The 13,170-nt window shown below is 41.5% G+C and overlaps 1 protein-coding gene across 1 annotated transcript; it reads right to left on the bottom strand.

Moving 5' to 3' along the window:
• Positions 1 to 8,576: 8,576 nt before the first annotated feature.
• Positions 8,577 to 12,681, bottom strand: LOC140077508 (cytochrome P450 2B11-like). Its single transcript, XM_072124754.1, has 9 exons — positions 12,468 to 12,681; positions 11,457 to 11,619; positions 11,226 to 11,375; positions 10,247 to 10,407; positions 9,951 to 10,127; positions 9,545 to 9,686; positions 9,206 to 9,390; positions 8,954 to 9,095; positions 8,577 to 8,761 (listed from the first exon to the last, which is right to left on the bottom strand). The coding sequence occupies exons 1-9, from the start codon at positions 12,639 to 12,641 to the stop codon at positions 8,577 to 8,579; spliced, it is 1,479 nt and encodes a 492-aa protein (XP_071980855.1). The 5' UTR covers positions 12,642 to 12,681.
• Between the last annotated feature and the right edge of the window lie 489 nt (positions 12,682 to 13,170).

Genomic DNA, 13,170 nt, shown 5'->3' with positions numbered 1-13,170 from the left:
GGAGGTGGAGGTGGAGGAGGATGAGGAGGAAGAGGAGGAGAATGTTGGCGAGACACAAGAGGGGACCATTGTTGAGTCCTTTACTGTTCAGCGTGTATGGGCAGAAGAAGAGGAGTTGGAGGAGTTGGAGGAGGAGGAAATGGACAGTCAGGCCAGTGAGGGGAGTGAATTCTTACGCGTTGGTACTCTGGCGCATATGGCAGATTTCATGCTAGGCTGCCTATCCCGTGACCCTCGCGTTCAAAGAATTTATTCCAGCACCGATTACTGGGTGTTCACTCTCCTGGACCCACGGTACAAGCAAAATCTTTCCACTCTCATCCCTGCAGAGGAAAGGAGTGTGAGAATGCATGAATACCAGCAGGCCCTGGTGCACAAGCTGAAACAGTATTTCCCTTCTGACAGCGCTAGCGGCAGAGTGCGTAGTTCTGCGGGACAAGTAGCGAGGGAGAGTAGGCGAGCAGGCAGCTTGTCCAGCACTGGCAAGGGTACGCTTTACAAGGCTTTTGCCAGCTTTATGTCACCCCAGCAAGACACTGTCACCTGTCCCCAGTCTCGGCAGAGTAGGGCTGATCTTTACAGAAAGATGGTGAGGGAGTACGTAGCTGACCATACCATCGTCCTAAATGATCACACAGCTCCCTACAACTACTGGGTTTCAAAGCTGGACATGTGGCACGAACTGGCGCTGTACGCCTTGGAGGTTCTTGCCTGCCCTGCCGCTAGCGTCTTGTCCGAGCGGGTTTTCAGTGCAGCTGGTGGCATCATCACCGATAAGCGTACACGCCTGTCGACTGACAGCGCTGACAGGCTGGCGCTTATTAAGATGAATAAAGCCTGGATTTCTCATAATTTCCAATCTCCACCAGGTGAAGGAAGCTCAACCTGAATAATTGATCCACTCCTCCTTCTCCTCATTTTCCTCCTTCTCCTCCTCTTTGTACAGTAAAGCAGAGGAAACTGGCTATTTTTTGACAGGGCCCACTGGCTCTTGCTATAGTACTTTATGCATTATTTTTTCTGGAGGGCCACCGACTTGGTTCTCTGTTTTAAACAATTTTTGGGAGTGCCACATACAGGCACTCAATCTATTCAATTTTTCTGGAGGGCCACCGACCCGTTCCTCTGTTTTAAACAATTTTTGGGAGTGCCACATACAGGCACTCAATCTATTCTATTTTTCTGGAGGGCCACCTACCTGCTCCTCTGGTTTGAAAACTTTTTGGGACTGCCACATACAGGCACTCAATCGATTCCATTTTTCTGGAGGGCCACCTACCTGCTCCTCTGGTTTGAAAACTTTTTGGGACTGCCACATACAGGCACTTAATCTATTCTATTTTTCTTGAGGGCCACCTACCTGCTCCTCTGGTTTGAAAACTTTTTGGGACTGCCACATACAGGCACTCAATCTATTCAATTTTTCTGGAGGGCCACCTACCTGCTCCTCTGGTTTGAAAACTTTTTGGGACTGCCACATACAGGCACTCAATCTATTCAATTTTTCTGGAGGGCCACCTACCTGCTCCTCTGGTTTGAAAACTTTTTGGGACTGCCACATACAGGCATTCAATCTATTCAATTTTTCTGGAGGGCCACCTACCTGCTCCTCTGGTTTGAAAACTTTTTGGGACTGCCACATACAGGCACTCAATCTATTCTATTTTTCTGGAGGGCCACCTACCTGCTCCTCTTGTTTGAAAAATTTTTGGGACTGCCACATACAGGCACTATCCAAATTAAATTGTCTCCATAGCAGCCTCCACACGTTGTCTCCATTTCTACCTCCAAAAGTCGTCCATATAGCTGCCTCCATACATCGTCCCTTTATCAAACGAGCTGTGTCAGGCAGAAATTTGGGTTGTTTTCATGGATTCCACATCAAAGTTGTTAACTTTGTCGCCACCCAGCTGTGTTATCCACAAAATATACTAATAAACTTTTATCATTTACCAATATTATTTCAGCGCTTCTTGCGCATCTGTTTACATTCCCCTCACCCGCCATATCCTAAACTTATAAGAACGCTACTACACTTGATCTTATACAAAAGGTTCTTAGAAGTGCTGTTTGGGGAGTAGCCTAGAGACAGGGGCTTGGATTGGCGAAAGCTCGCCTGGCAGCGGAGCGCCAGCTCCATGCCAAGATCCAACTAACATAGTTTTAACTGCAGAACCTTTAATCTACTACTAGTTCACTGCCTCCATACATGGTCCCCTTATCAAACGAGCTGTGTCAGGCAGAATTTTGGGTTGTTTTCATGGCTTCCATGTTAACTTTGTCGCCACCCTGCTGTGTAATCCACAAAATATACTGGCAAACTTTTATCATGTACCGATATTATTTGAGCGCTTCTTGCTCACCTCCTTTGGTTCCTCTCTGCCACCCATTGGTTTGAAGCCTGAGTCCATTTAGGGTATGTCGCCATGCCACTCTCTAGCCTGCTGCCGCTGCCTCTGCATGCCGTCCCCTATAGTGTCAGGGTCAATTATTGCATGTTTTAGATGCTATCTAGCTTCATTCTGTCACTCTGTCATGGCCATGCTGTTGCCCATAATTTTGGCATAATGGTACGATTAAGCAGCCTCAGAGGCATCCATGCATGCTGCCCCTGCTGTTTCCTGTCCATTTCCGTGGTGTTTCCATCCTTTTCTGAGGTTCCCAGGTGTTTGGCCAAGCTTCCCTGTGCAGAGCCTTGGTCCCCTTGAAAAATGCTCGAGTCTCCCATTGACTTCAATGGGGCTCGTTATTCGAGACGAGCACTCGAGCATCGGGAAAAGTTCGTCTCGAATAACGAGTACCCGAGCATTTTAGTGCTCGCTCATCTCTAATAACAATGCATCTTATTGGACACCTCACTTGTTATATATGTTATATTTGCATACGCCTATAATTTGTAAAGTGCTGAGGAGTTTGATGGCGCTATATACATATAGATTATTATTATTAATACATAAACATTTTCCTTCCCAGGCAGATACATTGGCAGTAGATGACAACATTGCTAAGGGATAAACGTGTCATATTAAGTCAAAGGTCTTCTTCTTAAAGTTTGCTTCCTATTGCACCTTATCAAGTATAGGATTAGTTGGCCAGACATCTCCTACATCTCCAGGACAATGGAAGCGGTAAGATTTCATAACAAAATCTAACGCTAAATGGACACTTTTGAGACCCAGTACGTTTTTCATTCACTACGCCAATGCGTTACAACGTTACATTGACCATATTCATTATTTTGCATATTTGGGGGCTTATTGGTTACCCTACTTCAATTCTACAGCATTAACATTTCCATTCCATATTTTCAGAGTTGCAATTTACATTACAGTACAGTGTAGACCACATTCTATTTTTGGACATAGGAGGCGTAACAAAATACATTTCCCAGAAGGACACCACCTTAAGTCATAGCCAGCCATAAACTGACCCTTTTGTACTGTAAATATTAATATCCCCTTAGGGCAAAGACAGGATCTGACAGAAAGTACTGCTTTGCTTGGTATCTGACAACCTGATTATTAAAGGTTGTGGGGAAATCTGTTCGGGAGAGTGAGTATTGACACCTCTTCCAGGCACACCTGATCAAGGGGACCTAAAGAAAAAAAATCTTTTGTGCTTGCATTGTCTTTGCTTTGATCCTGTGCTGCCTTTCTCGACCTCCTGCATGTCCCTGACCACAATCTTGCCTTATGACTCTGTACTACACCTTGGCCAACACCACGGACAAAGTCGTGCCTGTGGAGTGACCTGGTGGTACAATGCCGCAGCAAGTTATGTAGCACACTATTACAGATGCAAAAATATGCAATATATATATATATATATATATATATATATGTATATTTTTGCAACTGTAATAGTGTGCTCCATAACTGGTGCTTGGGATACTTGATTGCTTTTTGTCCTTTATGTTGTCGATACCCCAGCTGCCCATGAGCACATTTTTTGGATCCCCACGGGTGGGTGGTGTATCCATTGAGTAGCCCCATTCTCCTTATTGTGTCTGAGACTACTCCCAAGATGGCCTCTATGTTGGAGGCTACCTCCAAAGATGGCGTCTGTGTCTGAGACGGCACTCAAGGATGGCATTGGCCCTGAGATAAGACTGGAATATGCCCACCCAGAAACCTTGGTCATATCGGATCTTCCTATCAAGAAGTGACACAGAAAAAAGCTGACGACACCTACTCTTGTTCCTATATGAGTTTGTGTATTTCCCTGTATAAAGCAGAATTGCCTTTGCCGCTGACCAAGAGGGAATTATACCGGAATACTTTTCTGTCTGGTGTAATCCTTATGCATTTGCACTTAAAATATAAATCAATCTGGACAGAAGGAACAACTTATATAAAAGGGGGTCTCCTCAGGAGAAGATCATCCACCTTAACATAAGAATAATACAAACATGTAGAATCCAAGAATTGGGGGGCAGATTCTGTTTATGAGGGTAGCACGAGGGGGTCATGCAGAAGAATTTAGGTAAAATAATCAGCCACAATATATAAACCAGATGCCAAGTGTCTATACACTCCACCCAACAGCCAACAAGGTCCTGAACATACTAAGAGGTCAATGGTGAATTCTCACGAAAGCTTTCCCCCAAATACAGAAATTCAATCAATTGTATAGCAGATACATTCATTGCTTACAGTCTTCTCAGTGATCCTGGAGGGTCTCAAAGCACAGACACAAACAATTCCTGTTTACACACATCGCAGCCAAACATTTGATGTGTGTGATCCCTTGCCTGTGGGGAAGCCTCCTCATCATACAGCTGATGAACGCGCTCAGCCATGTGACATAAGAAGTTATCTATCACTCCAGGCTTATACATTTTTAACAATACTTACCTAAGGCTCATAGTAGCTCCTATAGGTGACCTACCTAATCTAATCTATAATTTATAGCATAACATGCTGTCAGTCAGGATGACCGTGTATCCTCTTGTATATCCATATATATCTTACTGAAACATAATCTCTCCCATGACACATGTATATCACTAAGCGGGTTGGACTTGCTGCGGCATGGTACCACCAGAGTCACTCCACAGGCACGGCTTTGTCCGGGGTGGTGGCCAAGGTGAAGTGCAGAATGGTGAGGCAGAGTCAGAGTCGTGGACAGGAAGGAGGTCAGGACAGGGAGCACGGGATCAGAGTCGGGGACGTAGCAGAAGGTCAGGACAAACAGCACGGGAGCAAAGTCAGGAACAGACTCAAGGTCACAACAGGAATTCACCAAATAATCACAGGGAACATGGAACAAGCGTTTCACCAAGGCACAAGACACAAAGATCCGGCAGGGGACACAGAAAGGGACCGGGAATTTAAATTTAAATCTTATACGGACTGCAAGCATGTGCTCTTGGAGGTGGTGATGAGGAGACCGTCTCTGGAGGGTGCCGTGGTAAGTGAAGCTGCCGAGCTTCGGGGGCACAGGGAGGCACATGGGAGCACCTGGGAACCGGAACATAGGTTGCAGGGGCATCAATGACAATATTCTCTGGTATTTAAAAAAAAAAGGATTTTAAAATTATGCCAAGGAGTCTTAGGGGCTCAAGGTTCCATAGGTTATAATAGAGCCTAGATTCTCTTAGGCTCATTTTATTCTTAAAGGGGTTGTCCGAGATTTCCGAAAAAAAACTATAGGTGGCCGGGAGCGGGCTGCTTAAAACAATAAAGATGTATTTACCTTCCGGCGCCCTCTGGTATCCAGCGCTGCTGTCGCTCCGGGCGCCATGTAAACAAACATAGCCGCCGGAGCAGGGCTGAATTCAGCTTCCGGCAGGCCGTGGCCGGGTACGCCTATCCGTCCCTATTCACAGCATTGTGAATGCGGGCCGGAAGGTTGTCGGGTCCGGCCGGAAGCTGAATTCAGCTTCAGTTTGGATACCGGAGGGCACCGGAAGGTAAGTACATCTTTATTGTTTTAAGCAGCCCGCTCCCGGCCACCTATAGTTTTTTTTCAAAACTCGGACAACCCCTTTAAACCATGGGCATAAGAAGCTAAAAGAAAAGTGGATCCTGTGAGAGGGGGCACATACCTGCATGTCAGTGTGCTTGGTTTACAATACATGATCCTGGTGGTAGATGTCCTTTAAGGGCTCGGACCATTTAACTTTATTTTCCTTCCTCATCCAGCCTAATTTTGAAATAAATAACAACTAATGATGAGCGGACCTGACATTAAATTTCGGCTTTGGCCGCCTGACCTGGACATATTTTCGGATTGGCAGCCAGTAACAGCTATTGATGATGTCCCATTGTTTCTACCATTTAAACCCATCAGGATTTTTGTTATCAAACACGGTGACTGGTCAGATATCTACAAAAACCAGCTTAGGTTAGATTTAGGGGAAAATAAGCATTGACATTGAGGGCAAGTTAGAGGCTGTAAAATAACTTTGCTATTATCTTTGTTACCTAAATTCAGTGTCACAATGGCTGTCTCCTGCCCCTGTGCTGACAAGCCCTGGAGTCAGTAGTATAAACTAATCTACTAATTCTATGGTCTCCTGGGAGGGGACGAGCTACTGCTCCCTGCTCACAGGGGAGGAGGTCAGGTGACAAAGCTCTCTCTCTGTATGCAGCAGAGCTAGATGAGTTCTAGTGATGGCAATTACCTCTCTTCTTAGTGAGCTGGCTCATTAGGCTCCGCTCACTAAGAAGAGACAGCTTTTCTGAACGGCTCCTTATTACATATATAATAGAGAGCCGCAGGCCAGTCAATCACCCTACGCCACTCCATTTTTAACCCAATTAAAAAATGAGCCATTAGGGGCAGTGAAATATCTTAGATTTAGAAGAAATGTAGAAAATTCTTATCTTAAAAATATGTAAATTACTGGTAGGGGCTACTAGTGGCTTGGAGTAGCCGCATGGTGGAGCTAAAGACGAATGACTTGGCTAAAATATCCAACCAAATATACAAAATATCCAACCAAACATCACTAAATATATAAAGCAGAACAATTTCCCAGTGACACAGACCTGAATCTCCATGTAATAACCAACCACAAGATCAGATGATATGCACAGGTATAGTGTATACATTGACACTAATAGAACAACTCGTAAGGAGACAACGTAATATATATCACATTACAGGTGGAACAAATAACACATTGGGGCACATTTACTAAGGTCCTTGAGCCAGTTTTCTTTTGGACTCTGCACATTCTTTTTAGTGCAAGATGTTTGCACAGGTATTTAAGGGGTGACTGCGCCACATTTGTGTAGAGGCTGCACTAATCTTCATGCGAAATGTGCCGCACACTCCACTTTATATGTGCACCAAATAAAAGTGATGCACTCTGGCGGGGCAGTGCAGGGGGCGCCATATTCATGAAAGACGTGTGCCAGAAATCTTGAATCAGGCGCCCCCTGCACTATACACAGCCAAACTACAACTAGGCTTAAAGGGGTATTCTCATCTGGGCATTTACATTTAATTTAATTAATTTGCCATATGTAAACATTTCTTCAATTGGATGTTAATAAAAAAAATGTTCCTGTGTGAAGATAATTTCTTATAAATGTAGTCATGTTGTCCCTTAGAAACGAGATAGCTTCCTCGGATACGACCACGTCACACTCTGGCATCAGTGGCCAGACATGCGATATAGAGTCCTGCCGGACCACCAGGATTCAGCGATCATTACCACAGGACGGCTGTTCGACATGTAGTAACTCCAGGACATTTCATATACAAAAACTTTTTGTTTCTTTGTGCAATCCCTCCAGCAGAGGTGGTCGTATCCGAGGAAGCTATCTCGTTTCTAAGGGACAACATGACTACATTTATGAGAAATTATCTTCACACAGGAACATTTTTTTTAATAACATCCAATTGAAGGAATGTTTATATATGGCAGATTAATGAAACTGAATGTGAGTGCCGGGACGAGAATACCCCTTTAAGTAATAACCTTAATTTTACCTCCTTCATTCAACGCTTTAATTGAAAATTGATTTAAAAATGACAAATGTTTACAACAACAAAAAAATATTTTATTTTAACGATAACAGAAGTTTTGGAAAATATCTATTTGCACTTAATAAATAAAATGGTTTTTCATTTCTGGATGATAACTAAAAATACATAAAATTCTATTAACACATTTTACACTTTTTTCATTAACAAAAACCAAAAAAATAAAATGTAATAATAATTTAAAATGCTATAATAGTATAACATGCTAAGCAATATAATATGGTACAAATGTATAAAATAGGAAATTTGGGCAACTGGAGGAATAGCAGTATTTCCTTTGTCTTGGCTATAAGACAATAAATTCTAAATATATTATAGACATTTTAAATTTTATGAAATATATTAATATTACTAAAACTCAAAATTCAATATCTCAATGTTAATGACTGTAAACCTTGGGCTTCTCTTTTATGTCTATCTTTAATGGTGGAAAAAATATTCCTACTGGGCATGGAAAACATAAACCTACTATAATATGTATATTCTTACAATAAATATAATATTATACAAGTTGTTATCCTATGGAAAGTGGTGGTTGCAGTGCGGACATTTCTCGGTGGGTCATCACAAAAAAACAAATGTTAGAAACGGGGAACTGCAGACATCTTGTAATAACGGGGCAGGTGGCCGGCGCTGCTAAACTCAGGGCGAAGGTCTAACTCTGCTGGAGACACCTCTGTGGTCAGGGTAAACTTCTGGAGGAGAGTGGTCAGGAATAGGAAAAGTTCCATACGAGCTAAACCTTCTCCTGGACACATCCGTCTTCCTGGGAAAGAAAAGAGTATTTTTGAGCTTTTATTTAAAAATTAAGATTAAATCTCAATTCTAAATTAATCTTAATAGTAGAAATATACTTGAAAAGGGAAGTCCATTTACACCCCAAAATAATTTTGCTAAAGAATTTGACCTTCCAAGTAAATGTGAAGTTCACCACAACACATGACAGATGACAAGTTACCTGCGGAGAATGGCATAAAGGCTGGATGTTTCTTTAGTGCCCCCTTATCATCCAGGAACCGATCCGGGGAGAAGACCTCTGGCCTTGGGAACTGCTCAGGATCCTTCAGTACGGTGGTCAATAATGGGAACACATCTGTGCCCTAAAGGGGGGAGATTAGATTAATTTTGAATGGTTTAAACCAATTCTAATTAGTTGGAACAATTAGTGTTGATGCTACAAATTACAATTGGCTAAACCCAGATTGTTTACCTTGGGGATGGTATAACCCCGAATCGAGACATCCTCTGTTGTAGAGTGAGGAACCCCAGTGGGAACAATATCACTGAACCTCTGGATCTCATAGATAACAGCTTCAGTGTAAGGCATCTTGGATCGATCCTCTACTGATGGGGGACGGTCCCCTATCACACAATCAATTTCATCCTGGATTTTCGCTAAACAGGAAATAAGATTTTGAGTTTATTGGTCTGGATAATCACAAGAGAAAATTATTGGTCAACGGGATACAAGTATGTAACAGAAGACTGTTCAACCATGAGGACATTATGGGTAATAATTTATACTTTATTATCATTATAAATAAATTACCTTGAATTTCTGGATATTTTAGGAGAATCAGGAAGCCATATCGTAGGGTGGTGCTGGTGGTCTCAGTTCCCGCAAAGAACAAGTTTGTGGAAGATGCTACCAGATTCTCATGATGAAATTCTGTATCCGGATTTTGATGCTCCTGCGCAATGACAAATAAGACATTTGTATAACATTTAGAGATGGAGATCATCTTTTGTAAAGATCAAGACTACTAAGCGAAGTAAGTGCCAGGTTTGTATATGTTGAACATTGGTGGCATCCACGAGGTCACCAGTTAAGAGTATTGATCACACGCAGTCTTGTACATAGTATATATCACTAAAAGCATTGATACTTTTCATCAACTATTGATAAAAGATCTTGAAATAAAATTCATAAAAAGTTTGAGGTTATCATCTCTTACCTGTTGCATCTTAACCAGGAAACAATCTATAAAGTGTCTCGTAGAGTCCGGGTCAAATGTTCTCATACTTTCATCCACCTTCTCTTGAACAAATGCTTTGAGGTTGGTTAGATGCTGAAGACCTTTCTGGTGGGGACCAGGAATACGGGCCATGATCCCTTGGAGGTAATAGAAAGCCTACAATATACAAATAGGTAAAATATGCAAATGAGCTTTAGTAAAGGGTATTAAGTTGGCAAAAAGTTATGTTGAAAGGAAGGTTACAGAATTAGAATAAAGTATATGTTACTACTTACCAACCCCCATCCAGAACTCATAAATTGAAGAGCTCCACTGATATTTTTTAGAAGTTTCAGAAAATGTTCATTTTTGTAATCAAACCTCTTCCCAAATACAATAGAGCAGATGATGTTGGATACGGCACAACCGAGGAGAAACGTGGGGTCAAACAATTTCCCTATAGAGTGAGAAATAAAATATCTACATTAATACCTATAAAGAAGGATATTTCACTAGTTAGGCTACACACTTACATTAAACAACTATTCATACTCATGTGTGACCCATTTATAGTATTATGAAGTATGAAATATAGTATAGCATTTGTATAAGGTAACTGGAAGTCCAGTTGTATGTGACGGACATATTAAAGAGGTTTACCCAGACTTTTTGACATATTCATGTAATAGTTTGGAGAATGTCGGAATATTTAACAATTTTGAGTTATTGGAACGTGAAACCAAAGCTTATATAAGTAATGGAGTATGTAAAGGGGATAATACATATAAATAAACAATAAAACCACTTAAATCTGACGATATTATGATTCTGCAGACTTTTTTACCAACAGAAAACATTGGGGGAAGGAAGCATCGGCCTATCCCTTTCATCTCCCGTTAAGTTCTCACATAAGTCGTCAACATAGTGTTATGGTGCTATGTGCAGCCATTTTGGTTATGATGCTTCCAATGACATCATACATGTTATCTCCAGCACGCCAGCATTGCATAGATAGCTTTACCGGCATGGAGTATAGCCAATCCTATAGCAATCCTATAGAACGGCTTTCAGTAAACCATGAAAGCAGTGAGACCAGGAAGCGTATCAGTGTATATTGAGGCTAATTTTGCTTATTGATGTCTTAGGTGGTTATACTGAAGCCATTTGCTAGGAGAAAGATAAAAATCTGAATTTGAAGGTATCAATTGTGCTACCAACAATGTCTAACTGCGCGAATACAAGAGATAAGTAAAGCTCATAATGGGTTTTCATTACCTTCAGTTTTGCCAAATTCCTCAACAAGAAATTGCGCCTCCTCCTGGATTCTCTCTTCTATACTCCTCTTACCCATCCCAAAGTTCCTTAGGGTGGTAAGTGCAAAGCGTCTCATCTGTCTCCAGCGCTCGCCATTGCTGACTATGATTCCTGGAAGAGAAGATACTTATTGGCTTCTGAAATATGATACGTGTTCACAAGAAAATTCTAAATTCTGATACGACATCTTACCATATCCCTTCAGAATATATTCATGTACCGGCATCCTCCCTCTTCCACTGAAGGCATCCTTGTTGTCTACCAAGGCTTCCTTTACAGCATCGTATCCACATAGCAAGACCGTTGGCTTAGATCCAAAGTATACGGTGAATATTGGGCCATACTTATCCTGGAACTGTAGAAGTAACCAATAGTGAGGTCAAATTTCACAAATTTGTGATGTACCTAGGACAATAAGTGTTTCATTATCTTCTGAAGATAAAACACGACATTGTCATAGATGTTTAGGTTCTATGTTCAGCCGAATATTGGGTCATTGAAAGCTAGAGAGTTATTTTCTGGGTATCTCATTCATACAAATACTACTTGGCAGATAATAGCCATAAGGAGACACCCCTCGAATAACTTTAGAAGTGGAGGAGCTTCATACCTCCTGGTCAAGACTTGAGGCCATCAATGACCACTGTGAAGATTGCAATGATGTGTCCTGCAAACTTAACTCAAAAGAGCTTACATGTTTTGCATGTCACATCGAGTGAATGATTGACATGAGTCAATAACGCACCATTTTGGCAATGCTCCCAGCATCGGCCTGAACCTGATTAATCATTCCAGAGGAAAACTTAACCCATTATGGACATGGACTGGAATAAGGTTTAAAGGGAACGTGTCAAGTTTTCTAGGAATGCCGAAAGCCCACCATAATGATGACCACAGCATTAGGAAGGACCTTAATGACCCCCATTGTTAAGCCTAACAGTTGCCATGGAAACCCTTTAAAAGGCCGAAATAAGCAAAAATATTCTATCTTTTTGTCTTTTATCGAAGTTCTGGTATTCATCTGGTATTGAAGTTCATTTCTGTCCCTTTGAGTGGCGCTGAAATGCAATAATAGGAATAGTCCATGCAGCTTTTAGAAGAAGCTGTTTACATATCCTTGCATTTCAGGAAGTAACAACTTTTTAAAAATGTATAACGTTTTTGGATAAAACTAGATTACTTTTGTTACCCCCCATTATTTACCTTCTTGAAAGAGAGAAGCAGCTCTCGAGGATTTACTTGGAGAATGTTACCGATCCCTGGTAGTGGTGGAGGACCTGGGGGAAGATGTGGTTGTCCCTTAGGTTTCCCTTTCCACCATATTGTCCAGACCAGACATAGTACGACAAGAAGGAGAAGAGCTGTAGCTAGAAGCATGTTCTCTTGTGGTCTCTCTTGGAGAGTTGTAATGCTGCTCATCTCAGGACCTCTCTTTTATACAACCTCCTAGTTAGAGGCTTGGGTGATCCCGACTCTTGTCCTTCTGGTCATGTAAACAAGATCAATTTCCACTTAGGAATTTCGGTAATATATTACATAATGAGGAAATGGACTGATCATGGGCTTCCTGTGTTACCTCATTTCTGTAGTGTGGACATTCATAAGAGCTTAAAATACTTTGACCTGTATCCGGTCACCCAGCAGGGTCACAGCTATAGAGTCATATGGACAAATGATACAATACAATGTGCTGTAGGAATGTGCATGGTTATTTCTATATCATTTTACTGAAACATACAGCTCCAATAAAAAATTATGTGAAATTATATGGTTTTCCTTGTTTTTTTGGCATAAAAACATAGTTATCTAAGTCACAATTATAGTCTATGTCAATCTAAGTAACATGTGCAATATAAACATTATGTACAATATACAAAAACACATGTATAATATAAACAAAATGTAA

This window comes from Engystomops pustulosus, chromosome 9, assembly GCF_040894005.1.
Source record: "Engystomops pustulosus chromosome 9, aEngPut4.maternal, whole genome shotgun sequence".
Lineage (NCBI taxonomy): Eukaryota > Metazoa > Chordata > Amphibia > Anura > Leptodactylidae > Engystomops > Engystomops pustulosus.
This window is presented reverse-complemented; position numbering and strand designations above follow the sequence as displayed.

Excerpts from the sequence above, each read along its gene's own strand:
- LOC140077508 (XM_072124754.1), bottom strand. The coding sequence starts at position 12,641 with ATGCTTCTAGCTACAGCTCTTCTCCTTCTTGTCGTACTATGTCTGGTC. Across the intron at positions 10,408-11,225 it reads GGAATTTGGCAAAACTGAAG|GGAAATTGTTTGACCCCACG; the intron begins GTAATGAAAACC and ends CTCACTCTATAG. Across the intron at positions 9,096-9,205 it reads GGGGTTATACCATCCCCAAG|GGCACAGATGTGTTCCCATT; the intron begins GTAAACAATCTG and ends TCCCCCCTTTAG.